General features: G+C 40.8%; 1 protein-coding gene and 1 non-coding gene across 2 annotated transcripts in view; one reads left to right on the top strand and one right to left on the bottom strand.

Moving 5' to 3' along the window:
* The window catches only part of LOC725078, a 58,853-nt gene extending 37,944 nt beyond the window's left edge, over nt 1-20,909 (bottom strand). The window contains exons 1-2 of the mRNA XM_006571084.3: nt 19,668-20,909; nt 17,952-18,321 (exon numbers count right to left, since the gene is read on the bottom strand). Coding sequence (XP_006571147.1) covers nt 17,952-17,986 — 35 coding nt within the window. The 5' untranslated portion in view covers nt 17,987-18,321; nt 19,668-20,909. The remainder of the gene's footprint in view (nt 1-17,951; nt 18,322-19,667) is intronic.
* A 401-nt stretch (nt 20,910-21,310) lies between these two features.
* Nucleotides 21,311-21,406, top strand: Mir3772 (microRNA 3772). The gene has a single exon (NR_039468.1). It is a non-coding gene; the product is annotated as a microRNA 3772 (primary transcript).
* The last annotated feature ends 521 nt before the right edge of the window (nt 21,407-21,927 follow it).

Here is a 21,927-nt window from a genome sequence, read left to right as displayed (position 1 = left end):
AAAGCATACAATCAGCCTCTTTAATTATTCTTATTATCTAAAAACTCGTTTTCGTACGTAAAATTTTCTCCTCGTAACATTCTATTATTTGCGTTTCAGAATGAAAAAAATTTATTTCGATTCGAAAATAAGGAAAAAGGAAAAATGTAATTCATCATACTCGTTTCTGATTCTCCTTCCTTCTTCGACGTTTTATCTCGTCGTCCCTGTCCCGCACGCGATTCAGAGCAGAAAACAGAAAACGCGTCGCCGTTTCTCATGGTCGATGACATTCAGCGTCGTGCAACGGAAAACACGCGATAAAACAATACGAGTTTTATTCTCACGCGCCGATTGCGCGATTGTTCGTTATTCGGAATTGTAGCACGAGTAACGTTGATCAATTTTATCGTTCTCTCTACCCGGATTCACTTCCTGACGCCTCTATCAAAACTTTTTCGAGTGACAAAAAAAAGGAAGAAAGACTACGAGCCACGAATCGTTTCACTTTTCGATTTTCTTATTTGATAGAATTTGATGGAATATTTGATGGGTAGAATTTGGAAAATTCGAATTAAACGAGAGAAAAGAACGATAAATAGGATCCGTTTAATCCTTCAATTTTTCTTAATCAAATTTGCTGGTCGCATTACGAGTAGCACGATCCTGTTTTTTATCAGAAAATATAACGCACGGTTGTAAGAGACAATTAACGCGGCTGGAAATTGCTGGCTAGAGGCGCAGCCATCAAGCGACAAACAATCGACCAGCTTTCTTCGTCTTTCCGGGACACGTTACAGAAGTAAAATAATTGAGGACGTAGAAAGAGAAAGATGTAATTAAAACGACATCTGATGCTGATGGTTGGCTGGATACGAAGGTTGTTTGTAAATTTGTTTTTGAGTGAAATTGCGGGTGAACTTGACTTTTGATCCGCTCTAACAATGGAATGGATTATATTAACGTATAAATAGATGCTACTCGCTCGAATATTAACTTACAGAAAATATAAATAATAAACTCTACGAGATTTTTATTTTTTTTTGATTCGTTTTTAAGTTATGAAAGTAGATTGAATTTTAATCTTATCGCTAATAAAAATTATTCTATCATAGAGCTCAAAAATTTGCAAAACGACTATAGTTAAAATATTTGGCTATCTTTTCTTTTTCCGATCGTGTTCCTATCGAAAATCGAGATTAACGATCTTAAAATGCGAAAGCGATTATATTTGCAAATTGCATTCCGTTTCAATCACCATTTATCTCGCTTTTCATCGATATCATTGTCAACCAGTTGATTCGTAGAAAAGGTCATGATCAGCGATCTCTGTGAAAAGGATTCGCTGCGTCATAGATCTATGAAAGAGGTTCTCGGTTAACGTACCCGCATATCATTAATCACATTTAATAATTGCATCTCGATTGACATTTCGACCTTTGCGCATTGTTCGATGCGGTTGGTTGTTCAGTTTGTTCAGTTACACTTGATATTTTCTATAAGGTAGGTCAAACACGTATGAATAGATATCTTGTTCGAGCCATTAAAATCGAGAATATTTCGAGTAAGAGAATATCCTGCAACGTATATCTTGTAACGTTGAACGCTAATTTGTTTCTTCTTCGAAAATAATTTTTCAACGTCTCCTTTCAAATAATTAATTATCATTGAATGAAACTTTTAACAAAAAATTCAAAAATTTCTTTCTATATATATATATATGTATTATATTTGATTTTAACAATATTCTTATCCAAATAAAGGAAAATAAAAAATGATTACTGTATATAAAAATTCATCGTACAATTAATAACAAAACAAGAACGATATCTTAGACGCAAAATGCTATAGCTATAACTCATGAATATCATAGCCTACGATAAACCATCAAAAGACGAGCATATCGATCGTGTCCTTGACTGCCTTGACTCTCGTATAAATTTCACATCCCACACATATCACAGGCGTGAATATCAAGGGGTTAAATCCTAGCCTAAAGCGATACACACGATTTACTATTCGCAAAGATCTTGCCCAAAGGCCAATACCAAAGTTTCTTCTTTCGCGTAACCCTACCAATCATAATATAACCCTCCAAGCATCCTGGTTACTGGTCCACTTCCACGCATTTAAACAGCCAACACCTTAATATCAGGACTAGAGACGAGCAACGAAACAAAAAAAAAAACAAGAAAGCAGAAGAGGCACTCGAGATAGAAGAGCAGGAAGGAAAGGAAGAAGAGAAAAAAAGCAAGAGAAGAAGGGAACCCGTTAGAGCGACTGACACGTTGTTACCGTGGCGTCTGCCAGCTCTCTGTTATTGGGCCGCGAATCCAGCTAATGAATGCATCGCCCACGGCCTGCACTCCGCTCGCTAAAACAATTTTAGCCCTCCCCCCCTCTATCCGCGTATGCGTGTGATCGTGGGCGCATTGGCCTTGGCCGCCCCAGGGCCACGTATCGGGTCTTGAACGACCGGTGAAATTAACTGCGATTCCGATAGCGAGCAGTTGATGCGATACCACGAAGCAAGCCAACGGATACTGTTACCGGCTCTCGCATTAGCCGCTCGTTTTGCTCGCTAACAACCGAGCTAAGCGTTAACAACGAGCTTTCCGACTTGGGGAGTCACGACTGACCTTGCATCCGGAGAACGCTAACGGATCGACCTTGCCCGACCATTGTTCGCCGTTTCTTTAAGAAAATCTTCTCGGATTCTCGAGGATAATGGGCAGTGTTGGAGTGTTGAACACGTTGGATAACGAAGCTGATATCTTTTTTCTTTCTTTTTTCGATTCGAGATGAGTGCAATGTAAATTTGTTTCGATCGATATGGGAAAAAGTCACCAGTTATTTCCATTCCAACTGTTTCGTTTCTCGAAACAATTAGAACAGAAGATGAGGAAAGATCAAAAAGACCTCTTAGGTTAGTTATTGCGGTTTGTCAAATGAATGGTATCGCGCTATTTTCGCCGCTGTAATTCTCGAGCAATTTCGTTGCGGCTAGTCTTTTAATGGAACTGTGAGAACAAACTCTACGTCAACCGATACTACGAATACTATGTTATTATTAACCATCTAACATTCACTATCAATGTTCCACTGAAAACAAAAAAATATACACCAATAAAAATATCTCGAACGACAGAAATAACTCGAATTTCAACGTACCTTTCTTACGTCGATCTCGTCGACGAGCAGATAAGTGAAAACTAATCGTTGGCAAGAAAAATACTGCAAGGATTATCGTTACCACGAAGAGGGTGTCTCGCGAGATGAACGCGCGCGAACCGGCTCATCCTCATCCTCGTTTCTGGGACGAGGACGTGGCCGACCTCGAAATCTCACTCGAGGTAACGGAACGACCTTGCGCCTCATCGACACTGGCTGCTCGCCGATGACGGCCGCGAGGATCGAAGTGAACGGTCGATGTCGTTTCCCCTAGACACCGATCATCGTAACCATGCCACGAGTTAACCTTGACATTACGTATTCCCCGGGAAAGAGCACGTGAATTTGCATGGATTCGCTGGGATAATTATCGAGACAGTTTAGAATTAGTAAGTTTTTCTAATTTTCATTGGAGAGAGAAAAGAAAAGAATTTGAAACTAATTTAATTAACAGAGATTACTAATTTTGAGATTGTTTATTACGAGCTTCTTTAAGAAAGAATGTTTTCAAATTTCTTACACCTCGAATCAGGATCGAATCGCGTTAAGAATATTTAAAATATTCTTTTCCTCGAACAATGACTTGTTAAACGCAAAAGTTTACACCGGGTATTGAGAATGACTAGCCAACTTTAAATCCCTGCGAGTCTGAACGAAAGTGACACAAGGAGAAAGATGGGCGTGAAATAACCGTCAGGCAAAAACATGCCTCGTCCCTCTTTCTCTCTTCCTCGTGCATCGAGGTAGGTACGCGACCATCAATCCCCGAGTTTCTTTTCTCGGTACATTAAGAGTTACTTTCCCAAGAGCTTGGCCGTATTAACGACCGTTCGATCTCCCGCGATCGTCGGTCGCGCGATACGCAACGGGGCATCGTCAATAACCGCCAATCAAATTCGACTAACCCCGGCATTGAACGTTTAAAATATGCAGGAAACAAACCGAACTCCCACGAGCATACTTACGAAACATAACTTCCCAGGGAATATGATCGATGGATCTCGCGTGTCTAGCCTCCCTGACCAAAAACAGTCCGTAATTCCGTTAAATGCACGCTCGTGCATTATTCAAATTTCTCGCGGCTCGCTCGTGTTGGTTCGTCCGTGTCGCTTGGAATAGATACGGAGAGCTCGAATTACGATGTTCGCGAGAGGAGAAGATTCGTCTTGGCGAGACGTTACACGGGAATCACGGATGGATCGTCGGATCTTCGGGATGGATCATTCGTTTCGCGGAAAAATGGCGGTCGACATGCAAATACGAGAAAGTGAGAGGGCTTGGACCGCACGAAACGAGAGTGTTTCCTGTTCGCGCCGAGAAAAACGGTGGGTGGCGATGTCTGTCCCCAACCGTTAATGTCAACCTACACTACCGTGGAATAAAGTTCCTTCCTTTGGGACAGTGTTTCTCAATCGTTCTCGAATTTGAACAAGAATACAGTCGATAATTTAAGGAATCGATAAAAGTTGTATTAGAAATAAATAAATTTTTTCAAAGATACTTTTCGTAAAGATGCAATCATTTTAAATTCTCAATATCAATATATAGAGATTGAGATACTCTACGATTTATCGTTAATCATTGGAAGAATTATCCGATTTTGTGCATCAATGAAGAGTTTCTCTGAAACAATGTAAAGATGACTCGATGAAAGGAATTATACCGATAAAATTCTCTCTCTTAATAACGAATAATAGAAATGCGATGATTTATGAAGCGATAAGACATTCCGTATAATATTCCAATCTAGGATTCAACGTGGTGAAATCCGACGTGTTTCCAGGCATGTCCGCGTTCCACGGGTTCCAATATACTGCACGCAACGCGATGATCCGGTGAAAAGAAGCGAATTGAAACGTCCTGGGGCAGGGTGCCGCGGAATTCTGTAATGGCGCGAGCCCAGTCGCGACGAATCGATCGGCAACGAGCCGCGTTTAATCTCTCGGAACGCGTTAAATTCGAATCCAGAATGGTAACATTACGATATCGATGCGAATTTTCATTCGATCGGGAAATGAACGCTTGTTCTATGTCATTGCGTATCATTACCTCTACCTTCCCTCCCCGAATAGAGAAGCGATTTAAGAAAATAAGCATTCCAATCGAACACCCGTAGATTCTACCATTAAATTGCAAGTATCTTCCAGGAAGGGTTTAAATCGCGATCACTCGTACAATTATATATTAAACTTCCTATAAAAGTAACGTATCACAATGTATCATTAGGCGCGTTATTCGAGTTATTTTCGTGTTACCACGGCCTGATTGGTTCGTGCGCAAGTTTCCTGGAATTATTCTCGATCTCATGATAATCGTTAAGCTTTAACGAGCATCGATGCTCGGCAAACGTTTTTGGTTAGGCTGCAATGTCTCTATTAAAATTCCACCATTGTTCTTTACGAGCAGACAGACCTGGATGCTCCGGTGCGTGAACATGCTACTCGGCCTCCGTATTTATCCGCTTCCTTACATCCTAGGATACGCAATGCCATGGAATATTGTAATTCACAACGATTATCATCATCTATTCGTTCACCTTTCTATTATTACAAGCGAATTGACAGAATTTAAATAGAATTCAGTGATTTTTATATTCGCTCGTAAAACGAGATATTATTGTTCCTGGAAATTTGAAGATTTGAAAGGAAAATTGTAATTTCTTCGAGACTTTTCACTGTGGCGGAATTTCAGAATTAAAGAATACATCATCTTGAATCGCTCGATTGCCTTCGCCTATTATTAGTTTATCGGAAGTCCTTCCGTTTCATGGAGAAGTTAAACATATCCTGTTTGCAATTGTTCGAGCGTATTTATACAAGATCCCGTTACAATTTACTGTTCCGACTGTTCTTCTTTATTTCATGTCAAAGCTGGTTCTCGCATTCCATTAAGGAAAATCGCGGCGCACAATGGAAACTAATGCGCGGACGGTTCACCGAGTAATTTCATAAATTAAATATATTCTCCCAGCCCGTGAACGAACAAAGAATCGATGCCTCGTTAGAGAGGATCGTGCGAGTTGCGTATATATTTCGTAATAACGGGAACCAACGGCTGCACTTCGTTGTCCCGACGAAAAATTCGTTGATCTTTATCCTCGGAAACGAGTAAGAGTGGAAACCACCTAGTTACAGAATGAAACGAGATTCCCAAGCCCAAGTTTTCAATGGCGAATCACCCCTCCTCCCATTTTCAATCGCGATCCCTCGATTTCTATCCCGTTGCGGTAACCGTTTCTCCTTGGATTTTCGTTCATAAAATATATGTGACGCGTATTCGATTGTATAAATGAAACGAGAGAAAAACGCGTGGAAAGAAGAGTATCAAGGAAAATTGTGCGAGAATTCCTCTTAAAATGGGATTCTGGGTAAGAGACCTCTTCCTCTGGAAGAACGATTATCTTTACGAGGATTGCTTCTAGCTCTGCTTTGACGACACTGTAACCACTTGAGAAAGAGACAACACCGTCTCTTGAAATGGCGATTCTGCGAATCTTCACTGCTGTTGCGTGCTCGCTGAATTCTTTTCTCGAGAATAGATGATATCTGTCGTCCAAAAAAATGAATTGAAAAAGAATTTGAGTTTATTTCCGTACGATGATGATCAGTACTTAATTTTCAATATTTACACGCGGTTTAAATATCCCGATAAACACATAAATATCCACATAAATATCGCCGCCATAATTTACATCAAATTTCTATTCGACATCTACACGATCCCCCGATATTTTCCCATCGGGATTATAGTTATTTCTACGAGCGCTCGTTAAATCAAACACGGCGCTGGAACTTTTACGACGACCACTCCTTCGAAGACCGGAAGACTGTTCGGTCTGTGATAGGCCAGCCTTTCGATTCGGCCCTTCCGTTCATCCGTGGCCTTACGACGCCGACGGTGGCCCCCTTTACGAGGGTCGGCAGCTTCCCTCGATTCCTTCCATTCCAGGAGATCCCGCTCTTTTTTGGTGGAAAGCCGATCGTTAAACGGGAGAACGATCGACCATCGTTCTCACCATTATTCCCTATCCGAGTAATTTGCGTCGCGCCGCCTTTATCGCGCCCCTCGCAACATCCCCCTCCCCTCCCCTTCTTTCAATTTTACGACTGCTCTTTCATTTAGTCGCGCGTTGTTTTTTCGCCCCCTTCGACTTCCTGCTTCTCCCCGCGATAAACACGCGTGCGGAGAATTGAAAGGGTCGGAAAGGAGAGGTAACCGCTCTGGTATTTTAGTTGGAGGAAATTGGAAGGTTGAGGTGGTTTGTACAGCAGAATGCTAAGTAGTTTAATACGTATTGTTAGACCGTGGTTGTTTCCCGGCGCCTGGCTTCGTTAGAAACAGGCGGAGATAACACCGGTCGTCTTTTACGTTGTCCAATCCCCGCCATTGTTGCGGAGATAAAGAAAGGTTACGTTGGAAGCGAAGGTCGTTCGAACGGTGTGTCGTAAAAGCAGACTTAAGAGTTACGTAAGTTACGCGGGAAAGGAGATATCGAGGCGCAACGAAGGCTCGGAATACAGAGGAGGGGGAAAAAAAGCAATTGGAACGTTTTGCGCGGTCGCTTCGTTTCATGGCCGCGTCGCCGCTTCCGGCGTTCCATCGCCGGTTCCCGAAGTTGCCGCGTAACGATTACGCGCGTTATCGTCGAAAGGAAAGCAAAATGAAATCCTCGCGTAAGAAACTGGGCGAGAAGTTTGTTCGGTTCATGTTGCAATGTTCAACGATAAAGATAGTTCGAAAAAGGATAGAAACTAGATGCGAGGAAATCTAGGTTCAACATTCTAGCCGAGGAATATTAAAGGCTTGAACAAGGCGTTATTGTCTCCGAGTAAAAATAGTATGGGGAATATCGAGCGAATAATCCTGACAGATAGGGATCTGAATAAAAACGAGATATTTCCATAGAATTCAAGATCGATACTCCCTAATCTCGTCGACCGATCTTCGACACGGCGTGACCGTGCACAAGAGATCATCAGCTCGATCCCTGTCGTCGTATACAAGACACATGGACGGGGGAGGAGGGAGGAAATCACGGAATGGTAAACGGATCGGTCGATCGCAGGAAAGAGGAAGTTGGATGTTGGCGAGGTTGTAGCTGGATCAGTTGTAATCCTGTAGGTGGAACTTTATGCGATGCCGGTTTTATGCGTACAAAGAGAGCCAAGTAGGAAGATCGAAGAAAAGAAAGGAGGATGGCTGTTTTCCTATTATCCAACACCACCGACCACGTTTCCAAGTATTACAGATTACCGAGAATCAGTCGAGGAAAGCACAAACCCTCTGCTCGCTTGCTCCCTCTCTCCACTTCCGTGTTCCTCGTCCTTCACATGCTCTTCTTTTTCCCTCCGTTTATACCTACTTGGCTACAAGTACTACACTGGACCATTTCGAAATTACGGGCGAGGATGATTACTACACCGGCGAGTCTTTCAACGAATTTTTCCATCGTGTCGAGGAGATGAACTTGGACTGGTCAAGTTAAAACAATCTCTCAAAGAAGATCTCTGCTCTGATTGAGAGTAAATTTTAATCTGTCGAGAAGCTTTCCCTGATCGGATAATATCATTTTCCTATAATCCATAATTCGATCGTGATTAATTGATTTAATAGGAAGACGAGAGATCCAACACGCTTTATATTTAGCAGCGTGTTAACTCGCATTAACAAGGAAATAGGATTATAATGTAACTTTGATCGAGCACATCGAGCATTCCATTATCTCTGACAGTATCTCCGCCGTTAAATACAAAATGATCGACGAAGTTTCGCACCGCAGCCTTCCATTATTTATCGCGTCCAGTTCCACCGGTCAAAGTGTCACCCACGCAACAAGTGCATCCTACGCGCATTCCTCGCGATATCAACATTGAATAGAGAGGCGGTCTGGACCAACCGTTATTCCTTATACCCGTTTGTAATTCTGTTTCGACTTCTATTCCATCGGCGATTTCGTTTCTATCTATCGTAAGGATTCAGTAATGTCATCGCTCCAAGGTTAGAAACTCTCGGAAGGTCAGCTCCATGAATATCTGCCATCGATTCGCGGCAATATCGATCTGGACTCTCTAATAGTCACGCACGGGTTCACTGATCTCGAAAGGGTGAAAAAATGACGGTTGACCGCTCGAACAAGGTAGATCGTAATTGTGACGGTGCGAAGCTCGTCATGCTCGTCACGATATTCGATGCTATTGTCCTTTTCTTGAGGAAAGATCGCGGATAAAGTTATTTTTTTTCTCTAAAATCCGTGGACGAATCTAGTTTTATTTTAAAATTGTTTTCTGATCTGATCTGAATTCAATGATTTCGCGTTTTTCTTCTTCGAAATATCTTTCAGAGTGCATTTTTCTGATCTTCTGATGACTTTGAAGATTAAATTTTTCTTACTTTATTATCCTGTTTTATATTAAATTATGTTGAAGAGAATATTTTGAAGAATTAATCTTGTATGGCACGTAATGCATTTAACATTTTTATTTCTATTAATGAATAAATATTTTTATCCATTTTTGTAAATTTATATTACAATGAAGAAAATTAGATTGAGATCCATTATTTCAAAATGGAAATATATTTTTTTATTATCTGCTAAAGAAGAGACGAAGAATTCCAATTCAAACGATAATTGCTCTGATGAAGGAATATAGGATTTTGATTGCTTTTCAAATAACGGATAAAGTTATATAGTGATGTGTGCGATGCTATAATAATTTAGTAACTTTATCCAAATACGTATCTTTGAAATCTCTCAATCGCGTGCAACGTACACGTTATGACCATGGCCTTTAACCCGCGGTTGAAAACGCGTAAACGAGCGGAAATCATCACTGCAGGATGCAGGTACAATAATTACAAGAATTATCGAAAATAACAATGATAAACAATAAATAATCATAGAGTTATCATCGAATTTCAAATATCTCACTTCGATATCCCACTCATTTAAACGATATCCATCCTCCTTTCTTTGTATTCATCATCCGTAAAAATAAACTTCGTCAAAAGATCGATCAATTAATCTTATTTTGCAACGTCGTTTCATAATTTCGATATTGCTAATGAAAAATTCAATAGAATCGATCGATGAAAATAGCAAGAAAAAAATAGAATGAATCAGTCGTGTTAATTAAATGCTTGATTATGGAATACAACATGCGCGTGTTGCAAGATTCGATGGAAGCGGCAGCGTGACAATTACAAAGTTCGTTTACACTGAAGTATTATGCTGGCGTGACATAATCCACACGTGGTTTGTCGTAATAAAGTAAATAGTACGCGCGATAAGTTTCGATATAAATAGAAGAGGAAAAACATTGTTGCTCTTAAAAAAAGTTTTCCACTTAGGGAATTGGAATCATTTCTCGTTGTTCTTTTCGTTGTATTGTTAAGTAATTAATTAAAAACTTATTAAAATATATCTGAATTGCTTTTTTTTTATAATGATTTATAACGATAATTCATCATTCACATCACAAGTCTTTTTATTCTACTTCATTTGTGAGATGAGAAAAAAGTTTGAATAATATGTGTGTTATCTAATTATGTGTAGAGACTATAATAAATTTTGTCACCTTCGTATTATTTAACGGCACAGTCGGAGTCTCGGTTAGTTGAACACTATAATAAAGTAAAATTTCGTGCCTCCTAGTCTGAACCCAGTGACAAGACAACCGGTCTTACGGTACTTTTCACTCTCGACCACGAGAGACAATGAAACGTGTTATCTTACTCTTACATCTCTAATACTTTCTCGTACGTTTATCCTAGGTTTTAATCTTTTTATTCCAAAAATTTGCGAATTTAATTGGAAAAAAAGTACTATCAACAATATATCTTTATAACACGAAAATAAATTTAAATGATACTCAAATTTTATGAATCGCCCAATATGATTTTTCCAATTTGAAAAACATAAATATATATATCCTCACTATTATAATATAATTCCATAATCGCAATATTCAAAGAACCGCAACAATATTCGAAAGAACGAAATCAATAATCGGCTTGGAACTCGATACCCGTTCCAAGAAGCAAATTAGCCGCGTTTTCCAGGTTCAACGATCGTCGAGCAGCCCCTTGTATCGTATAATCTATACGAAACAATCTTTTTTCTCTTCTTCATTGAATCCAAAGAACGTCAATAAGCGAGCGAATCGAGAAATCAAAGACTATTCGGATCGATGGTGTGTCGGAAGCCGAGCAGGCAAATTAGCCACCGTTCTCCATGCTCTACCAGTCGCGGTATCCTTCCTCCGAGCGGAATTATTAACCGGACACCATTACACGTGGACGGGTCCAGGACACGCCTGAAGCGATTCCACGTTTTCCACGTCGGCATCTGCTCAATTGAATCGCTATACCCGATCCTCGTGCGTGACAGTATCGACATTGGAATCTTCTCGTCGCGATCTATCAGTCCCATTGCTTGTTTGCCGGGGTCGTTTACCGAATAACTGCAACGCGTTCCATCGATTAATGATCCACTCGATCATACGGTCACAATAGACGTACCGCTATGTTCTGCATGCGGCGACACGCGAAAAACAGCTTACACCAGTTGCCGACAAATGGCCGAGGCGAGGTAGAAAAATCGTCGATAGGATTTTGACGGGACGATTCATCGACGTCGTTACGCGAAATCGTTTGAGCCGAGAAGGAATGGCGGGGCGAAGGTTGCCCGAAGAATGTTTAGGGGATCGTTTACCTCTGATGGAAATTATCCGACGCGGCGTGTAATATCGAAACGAGACGTAATCCCTCGTGATTTGTATGGGTAATTCCATAAGTGACGGGGCGCGATAAGATTCGGTTTCGTCGACGATGATTATCGTGGATCAGCGTGGAGTACGTAGAGAGAGAGATCGTAGATTAGATTTCGTTTCATCGTCGAGTTTTATTAACAGCCATACAGGTTAACGAAGACAAGCAGAATTTCTCGGATGCAAGAAATTCAAAATTGGAAAAAATGAGGAGGTTGAAGATATTCTATCCGGATATTCTATCCGGAAATAACGAAAGATAAATAGAAGAGTTTGAACTAAAATCGTAAAACCATCGAAAGGATCGATAACGGAAGTTCGTTCGCGCAAAAATAATCGAAACGATTCATCGTAAATAAAAGATAACCGCTATATTAACTCTTTTAAAGAGAGAAAGGGAAAAAAAGATATGGTCCAATCTCCTGGATCTTATATCTGATAAATCTAATAAAAACATGATTAAAATAGTTTCCTTTTCTAAGCTGGATCAAATCAACCGTAATACGTCTCCTCTTCTTTGATTCTTGAACCAATCATCTCTCATCCTCTTCGCTCCTCGCCCGATCATTTCCAATTGGTTTGACAAAAACGGAAAGCAAACGAACCCACCGTGATTCAATAGAGGATCCAATAAATCAGTAGCTCGATACAACAGTAGAGCCAAGAAATCACCATCTTGACGCCAATTTTGCCCCAACCATGTGCACGCCCAACGGGGTCGAAAGGTCGTTTCTGTAATGCAACGGTTGCACGGTCACGTTCGGCTATCGTTTCCCCGTTATATGCATATCAATTTACGTCCACCTGCGGTCCAGGATCAATTGCGCTCGATTTATTATCGAATCCTGGATACGTTCGAACGAGGAGCGGCGTTTTCACGCGTGGGCCGAACAGATATATTTGTCCAGTCGGCAAAACGCTGGCACTCGATATTGCGGGAAGTGTATGGTTGGACTGTTTCTCACGAGGAATCTTGTTTGCCGGATTCGAGAGCTTAAATCGAGCAACGAGAGGCGATAAGTCGCGAGAAATAGGCAATCCATTTTGTCCACTAGATCGGCTCGGTTGTGTTAAAGTCTCGGTAGTGGATGGCGAAATTTGTTGAAGAGTGGCGAAGAATGGGATTAACACGTTCAATAAGAGTGACTCGAATGTACGTGTCGTGAAATTTTTATTTTATATCATTTTATGGCCTTCGATACGTATGATCGCGCCATAAAGATGAAAAAAAGTTTTCGTATCGAGTTTTCTTTAGTTTTTGATATCTATAAGGAGTACACGTATTCTGTCACAATTAAAATCTCATTTACATATAATAGAATTAAATCTTTTTCTTATCCGTATAATACTTTCGTTAATGTGATGTCACAGACTTGGCAGAAGTTAATCTTGAAAGCAAATATCTTGATATTATAGTTTGGAAGAAGATTTGCGTATGTTTAAAATTGATAAGATTACATTGTGATTTGTAGAAAATCGTAAAATGGATAGGAATTTCCTGGTTGGAATGTATTGATTGCGGAACAATCTATATTACCGCTATCATTTTCCAGAAAATATCTTAATAATTCCTCGGAAGAGGGTGTTTTGGTCATACCTTAAGATCTCTGGCAAGAGAGTCAGGGAGTTTGTATTTGTACGGATGCAACCGATGGAAATAGCGTACCGATGATCGGTCAAGATTTGCACATTTTGCTGGCGGAATTGCAAGGCGAAACCGACCTATAAATACACGTTTCAACTACCACTTAAGATTCCTAGAATGTTCTTTCTCTCTTTTCTCTCTCTTTCTCTTTCTCTGTCTCTCCCGCTTGTTTCTAGTTGTTTGGTACGATAAATCGAGAGAGAGGAACAGGAAGCACGAGGAAACTGTTCTCCAGAAACAATAGCAACGCGGCTTGACGTAAAAGCTCCCCACGAGAGAATTAAGCGAGGAAACTCGCCGAGATTAATAGATGATCCGCATAATTGGATGCAGCTATGAAAATTGTGCCGTGCAAACTAATATTTCCTTCGAAAATCCATTGAAATTGAGCATGCATCGTTTCATCTCAGTTTTCTCAATGTGATGACCGATTATTATGCGAATAATTTGGACAAATAATTTAGGAAGGAAAATTTTTTGTTAAATATTTTTACGATGGAATTAGTCGATACATTTCACTTCTTTTTTAAGCGAAATTACTAATTTTTTCGTAAATACACCGAATTTTCTTTTCTATGAGAATACTTGTCTCAGGTTAACGACAGATTAATCGTCTGGAACGGATAGAAATCACGATTTAATCCAAAAACGTAAGATAAATGTAAATAAAAAGATCATCACAACCGGAAACTTGTACGCATTTTACGGTTCATAAAACTTATTCGATATTTCATCGTGTCAAACCGCACGAATCAAAAATTATACTCCAATAATTTATAGCATTAAGCGAGATATTCTGATACAGTGATACGACTCGAAGCACCTCACGTTTAAAGAAACAAATCTATTTTTACTTTCGTCGTTAACAAATCAACGAGATCTAGACTTGTTTTCTCCCTCTTCGGTATATAATCAAGACATAATTCGTCACAATGAATAGATACAGTGTCCAAGGAACACGATGTCCCCATCTCTCAGAAAGAGAAAACACTCGTGTAACATCGACACAGAATTGGAGCTCGTGCCAAACGAGCTCCCCGTTTATCGTTATTTATCGCGCGTACTATTGCTCGTAAACACGGCGACTACATTCCATCGATGGACACACCACCTCCCGGGATCCTTTTTCCCCGTCTAACGCGTTCTAGGTCGAAAAATCCTTGGCTTTACGTCGAATTCGAACGAATGTACGCGCGTCGTAAAACCGTGAAGATTACACGCGGCGTGATTTTTACCCGGGGCGAAAAATGACAAGGGGATCGATTAATACCGAGTTTTATGGGGGTTTCTTACCAGCTGTAAATCTGTTTGATTTATAGATCGATCGGTGGGATCGAAATGGAGGAGCGGTCGGAATTTTTACGGTTGCCAATTAGCCAGTCGGTCGGCCGGAAGAGACGACCCGATTGTAATTTCTGATCCGCCGCCCGATCTCGAGGAGAGCCGGCGAGCTTCCGGGATTACGATCCCCGCTTGGGTTGACAGGGACGTCATAGAGAGATACGCCGCTCGAGATAGGAGGAGGATACGAGCTGTAGAACTAGCTGTAAATTAACCACACACCACGGACCCGGGTGCATTCGTCGTCTCTTCGTGTTCGCTTCGTCCTCCTCGGTGAGTATGCCAGTGTATACGTGCGCGTGTGTGTGTGTTGCGCTCGTGTATCGAGCAAGAGAGTGCGTCACGATTTCAGATATACTCTGGTACGCATGCACACGCGTGCATCTATGTATCTACCGCTCGTGTAACTTTTTCCCTCGGCAAGATTTGTATCGTTTCATCGATAGAGAAGTATTTGATGTAATTAAATACTTTTTTGTGAACTTGTGACATTTTCTCTTCTTTCTTTTTTTTAATCTTCTTTTCGTGATCTCTTATTTTTTTAATTCAAAAAAATGTCTTTGATATAATAGATTTTCTTCTTTCGATATCTCAGGGGCGTATATCTGTCACATATGTCATATCGTTGAAGTAAAGTTCAATTATTGTCGCTGTTATTCACCCCTATACCATTTCATTCGTTTTATGCCCGGCCAATAACTCGAGAATTTATCGTTTTCAAATTATCATCACAAAATCATTTATACCTTTCTTCTAATTTCCTGGATTGTAAATCAATCGGTACTATAATTTCCAAGTATAGCACTTTAAATGAACCGATATCCAAGACAGCAATTACTCGAGTGGTTCGTTAAATGCTTACACAGCCGTTAACGTAAACCTTCCAGATGCTAATGATTCAATTTCTCAACACGTATCCACACTTTCACACTTATCTATATACCGCGCGTATGCCCGTTTTAATTACTGATCTCCTTTGCACACGTTTATCTTCTCGCGATTACAATTTAGGCATTCGCACGCATCGATGGATCCTCTTGTAGATCTCGTTCTCGATCTATTTCCCTATCTACGGCGCATGCAAACCAAACGCTCAATCCTCCGTAACATTGTGGTTAATGTCCCGTTTGATAGCTCGACCAATCGATCAAGAGATCAAGGCCAACGCTACTTACGATCGGACAACGATCGATATGTTTCCGTGATCCACTTATTACGCCATCTTTCGCGCTCATAATTACCGCTAATAATTACTTAATTATTACCCAATCGTTCGCATCCTTTTATCTCGTAAATTTATGTATGTTCTACCTGCAAGTTGTACACGTCGTTATTAACACGATCATTAAACCAATATTGACGAGCAAAATCTTTTTTCCACGTGTTTGATGTAAGATGTAAGATGTACGATTGATTAACACAGATATTATTTTTTTCATGTAAATTCATAACTCGAACTCGTTTTTACAAATATAATCTTTCATCCTTAAATATCTTTTTTCTTTTTTCTTTTTTATATATATTTTAGAAATAAGATGGAACGCAAAGTTTCTGAATTGAATTATGAATAGAATTTTATTTTTATATAGAATACCTATTTTCATAATTCTTATTTTCGAAATCCAGATTGGCCATGATTAATGGAAAGCTATCGATAATATATTTTTCCTCGCAATTTATCCTCAAGTTTCTAAGCGATGTCTTAATCTTGATCTCACGAAGAAAGAAAGAATCTCAATTCTTCGATTATAATTATTAATCAGAAGCGAATCCTCACAATTGTTCTTCGAGAATCTTTTTTAGGGAATTAAGATGACTCGAAAGTAACGCGTCAGAAATCGAGGATTCTCAGTGGAATTGACGACAGGAAGATCGGTGGGAGCAACGATCTCGATTCGCATCGATCAACGAGAGTAAAGATGGCCGTGGTATCTCGACGAAAACGGTAATTATTATTTACGCGAAACGATCGTACGATTCTTGAAAGATCGAAAAGCCAAGGGAAACGGATAATAGATAAACGAGATACGCGGTGTTTCACGGTCGATGATTCCGCCTCTAATCGATTATGTTATTTTTCATCGTTTCCCTCTCTTTTTCTCTCTCTCTCTTCTCGTGATCGAACAGTTTTCATATCGGTTGAGAGGATCGCGGAGAAAACGCGGGACCAACGATTATTCTTGATTTCCCGTAAATGAAGGGGCTTCGTTAATGCGAGAAATAATCGATCGATTCGATCGATCCGTCTCTTCTATCCCGTATTATAATCCATCGTATAATTGTTTCCTTCTTTAAATGATTCTTTTGTATCGATTTCCGATCATTCCTCTTAATTGCAAGAATTAACCTCTTGCTTGTATGCAATTGCTGTTATATGCATTTGTGAAAGAGCTTTAATCCTAGCTACATGATAAGATCATAATGAAAATTTGAGAAGCATAGTTGTTGATTGAAAATATCAATTCTGTATTTATTTTTTGATCTTCGTCAATCTCGTATCTATCGAATAAAGAATATTTTGATATTATTTTTAATTCAACTTTCATCAAAATAATCGATTCAGAGATTATCGTCAATGACGTTTTTTAAACATTTTTTTTCTCTTATTTATATTTACGAGACATATACCGACAAAACGCGAATTCGAAGAAATAACTATTTAAAAAGGACAGAAACCTAGATTTCCTCTCCCCGTAAAAGAAAGATGACAGATAACCGTATCCTCGAAAGGACACTTGGCTTGCGAAAGGAAAGTTGCACAACACGTGCACCACCAAGCGCAACGATCATCATCTCTCCGTTCGAAAAACATTGAAGCGTGGAGGATCGACGTAAAACTCCGGCGAGAGAGGGAAAAACAACCGTTGTTGGAGGGAAGACAACGGTCAGAGTTCCCGGTGGCCGGCGCGAGACGACAAAAAGGAAAATAAAAAGAGGAAAGGCCGATGCACAAAGTTTGCAGTGTGCACCGTTGATCGCTCTTGCTCGCCGCCGTCCGAGCAACCGTCCCCTTAAGCAACTAGAGCGAAGTAATAAAAATAATCACTTACAATCTAATCTTCCAGTCCATCCTCGTGGCAGCCATGACGCGCTGCTCGGCTCTACGGACCTGCACGACCTTCGTTCGCCCTCCTAACTTCTCGAGCCAGTCCCTGGAAACTCACTGGAACAGGGTCTCTCACGAATCACCAGTGCACTCTGTCTTCCCTCTCGTCGAAAACGAAAGCGCGGTTAACGTAATATTACGCGTGTTCGCGCACGTGTACAGCTACGTGTGTATATATATATATATGTATACGTATACGAAATATGGTCGTCGGTGGCCGCGCTTGAACCCGTTCACCACCGGTCTCTTCGTGTGTAGCCGCGCCACGAACGGTCCGTTTCCACTGTCTGCCCGCGATAGACGATCCACTTCCACTGTAACGGAAGGAAAAGAACACCTGACGTCCAACCGTTTCGAATTTTTATCTCTCTCTCTTTTTTTCTCTTCGGGAAAACGGAGATCTTCCCTTGGAAATTCGATCGAAGTTGAAGGTGACGCGCACGAGAATTGAGAACGTAAAATAAAGGCACGATTTGGAAGGATGGCGAGATGAGAGAACGGGCTTCCTGCGCTCGATCCACGAAAATGGAGCAACGTGCGTTCTGTGCCACTGTTCTCCGTTCTCCGTAACACTCTGCCAGGATATCCGCGCGTGGCTGCTCGTCTTCCACGGCCGCGAAAGGTGGGAAGATGAGGAGGAGGAGGACGAAGAGTAGTAGAAATAGAAGAGGTTACCGAGGTGGAGGCGGTTGATGGTGGTGGTGGTGGTGGTGGTGGTGGTGGTGGTTGTTGGTGTGCTGGTGACGGGTTGGCTTGGTGAAGGTAGAAAGAAGAGTGGAGCGATGGTGTGGAAGTGGTGACGACGGTGGTGGAGACGATGATGTGGTAGTGGTGATGATGGTGATGGTGGAGGTGGTGTGGTGATGGTGGTGGTGAAGGTGGTGGAGGTGGGTACTCGTGAGAGGATCCTCGCCGTGTGGAGTACTAAGGAGTAATGACATGGTCTAGGAGATGCCAGTCAGTTTTGTAATAACGCCTGTAAAAAGTGAATTTACAGGAGGAACAAGGTGGGGAAACATGGCCGAGTCCAATCCTGGTATCCCTCGGGTTCGACAGCTTGGCCAATAGGAGCGCGCCGATTCTTCGTCTTCGTATCTTTTTCCGGAATTTTTTCCACTCGTCCTCGAAGAGAACACCTTCCCGTAGATTTTTTGAAATCGGCGTTGGTTTGGGTGGCGACGCCTTTTGATGGCGGGAACGGATCGGAACAGAATCGAGCATTTCGAATCGATTATCGTTTCGAGAGAGCCAACTCCTAGAACGAGCCGCAAGAAATGCAGCATCGGGATGCTTCGTCTTTTTACGAGGATTTTAAATCCGAGACAAGGGATAAGGTGGTCGGTAAATATGGAACAAAGGGTGGGTTGTCGGCGAGGATGGGAATCGGGCGTCGTTCGAAAGGCGAAATCGTACGTGTCGATACGCGATGGCGCGGGCTGCGCTGTCATTACGGTGCATTATTCATGCATCACCAGCCACCCGGTACATTTAACGGTGAACAATATCGCCAAGGATATGTCAATAAGGTGGTACCGCTGTTAAAAAATAATCTGCCACGAGGACAGTCCGGTGACGAGAAAATATGATTTGCCTCGTAATAACTGCGGCCGTCGATGGATCGCGACGATAACTTATTCTTTATTGCATAACAGTAACTTACTTCTTTCTGTCACGACGGATACCGCTCCACGCTTCTCCTTAATCCTTATTACTTCATTTATCACGAGGAATCGCCACCTCGATTCGTCCTTTCCTTCTTATCATCTGTTGCAATCGTGAAATCTAATCAGCCGATATGTTTCTCTTTATCGTCACTTACAAAAGAAGAAAAATTTCAAATAAAACGATAAATTCGCACATACAATTTTTATAGTCGAGACGAAACGAAGAATAAATATTGCAAAGGAAAAAAAAAAAAAAATCAAACGGCGCAAAATTCGAACGATCCGTCAACCGTTGAACGAACGGAATACAAACGACCGAGGCAAGCTTGACGGTCGTTTCCAAGAGTAATAAAAAGGGTCATTGTTCGGCAGGAACTACTGTCGCTTCGAGAAGCGTTTCCGCGAAGATTCCGTTTCGCACTCGTCTAACGGAACCGGGAGCATCCTCGACCCATGGAAATTGTCCAACAGTTGAAAAGAATTCAAAATGTCTCGTATAGTTGCAACGAAGAAATTACAGCTCACAATTTTTCACAGAATTTGATGATGGATTCGCTTCTTCCCTTCGACTTATTGTCATTAATTCCTGTATGAAGAAATCTGGGAATATCGGATTGCAATTTTATTTTTACATCTGTCGAGAATCCGAATATCGCGTATTCCAATTAGAAACGAGAGAAGAAATAATTTAAGGATAAGGAATGGATCCGTTTCGAATCTATCCATTTCTCGATCGGTTTCGCGAAAGGAAATCCTTCGATTTGAGACCACTAAAGGTTAATTGACGCGATCCTATATACTGGTAATTGGATCAATACTTGTGTGCATTCGAAGCCCTGAGGGTATCGATGAATCGGCCGAGTTAGATTTGATACGCGTTGCGCGAATAGGCTGCCGTTCAATGTTTTCTCAGAGATTCTAGTTTCGCGTAACGGGATCGTATCCACGGAAATTGACAAAATTGTCGAGGATACGGTAACAGCGGGGAATCTTCGTTGCGTAAGATCTTCGTTCCGCGTATCGAGGAGCAAGAACGGTTTTCGTTTTCGATGATGTTTATAGCTTCGAGTATTCACCTCCGTTCTCTAACAATGTTTTTCTGGAATTTTATCGTTTGGAATATCCTTTGATATTTTATTATGTGAAAATATCCAATATCGAATGTTCTGGGAAATTCTTGCGATTGTAAATTTTTTCTTTCGAATAAAGAAACTTCTCAACGAATTTTTCTTATTTAAATATCTATTGCTCATTTCTCGAATCAGATCGTAAAATAAATTTATAAATTTTATAAAGATATGGAATTTTATAAAGATGTGGAATTTATATACAATTTTAAAAGATTATTTTTTCCAAATGATCTTTAAAAAAGAAAAATATGATACGATTAAATATACGAAGCAAAACTGAAAGAAGAAAGATAACAGAATAATTCTCCACGTCAGAATTTTGAAGTAAAAAAAGAAAAAGAAGAAGCATCCAGCACATATGTGGAGGAATTTCGATACACATTCCGGGTTTGAGGTAACGGAGAACGCATCGAGCGAAAATTGAAGAAATGGCCGATAGGATAACTCGCGGGGCAGTTTCGCGTCCATGGAGGAAGATAGCGCGGATAGAAGAAGGTAAAGGAAAAAGAAAAAGGAGCTGGTGTTCCGGGTTCGATTCCCAGGGCTGACTCGAGAAACGCCGCTTCCCTCGACCGATCTAGATTGAGAAGGAACGAAGGCGCCTACCGGCCAGAAACACGAGCCCTGGTAGCAATAAATTATTGTAGCACGAATGATTTCATGGGCAAGGGGTCAAACGAGCCGAACGGAACAACGGCTATTATACGGCAAAGGGGATGATCAAGACGTCGCCCCGAATCGGAAGTTCATCAAGCTTTTTTCCATTGTTTCTCTATCGCTGTATCCAAGGGATTTATGAAGAGGTACGTGTGTGTGTGTGTACGTGTGTTAGAAATGCATTTCGTGATCCGGAGAGGTTGATGCGATCTTCGGGTTGGGCTTGTTAAGGGCGTGTGTTAAGATTTTGCTCAAGATTCGGCCCCTTGCAGGTGTACCTTCGTGAAATTATAAACTATGATGGAAGGCGAGAGTTAAAGACGAAAGGTCTTTGTAATAGAAGAATTAAAATTAAAATGTTATTTCTGTTACATTTAATGTAATGATTTTTAGTGATATATTAATTTGTTAATTTTGAAAATGTAACGCAATTGATTTGAAAAGCTAATTTATCATTTGTTAAATTGAT

The sequence above is a fragment of the Apis mellifera genome, linkage group LG1, assembly GCF_003254395.2.
Source record: "Apis mellifera strain DH4 linkage group LG1, Amel_HAv3.1, whole genome shotgun sequence".
Taxonomy (NCBI): domain Eukaryota; kingdom Metazoa; phylum Arthropoda; class Insecta; order Hymenoptera; family Apidae; genus Apis; species Apis mellifera.
The sequence above is the reverse complement of the archived record's forward strand: the minus strand, read 5'-3'. Positions and strand labels throughout refer to the sequence as shown.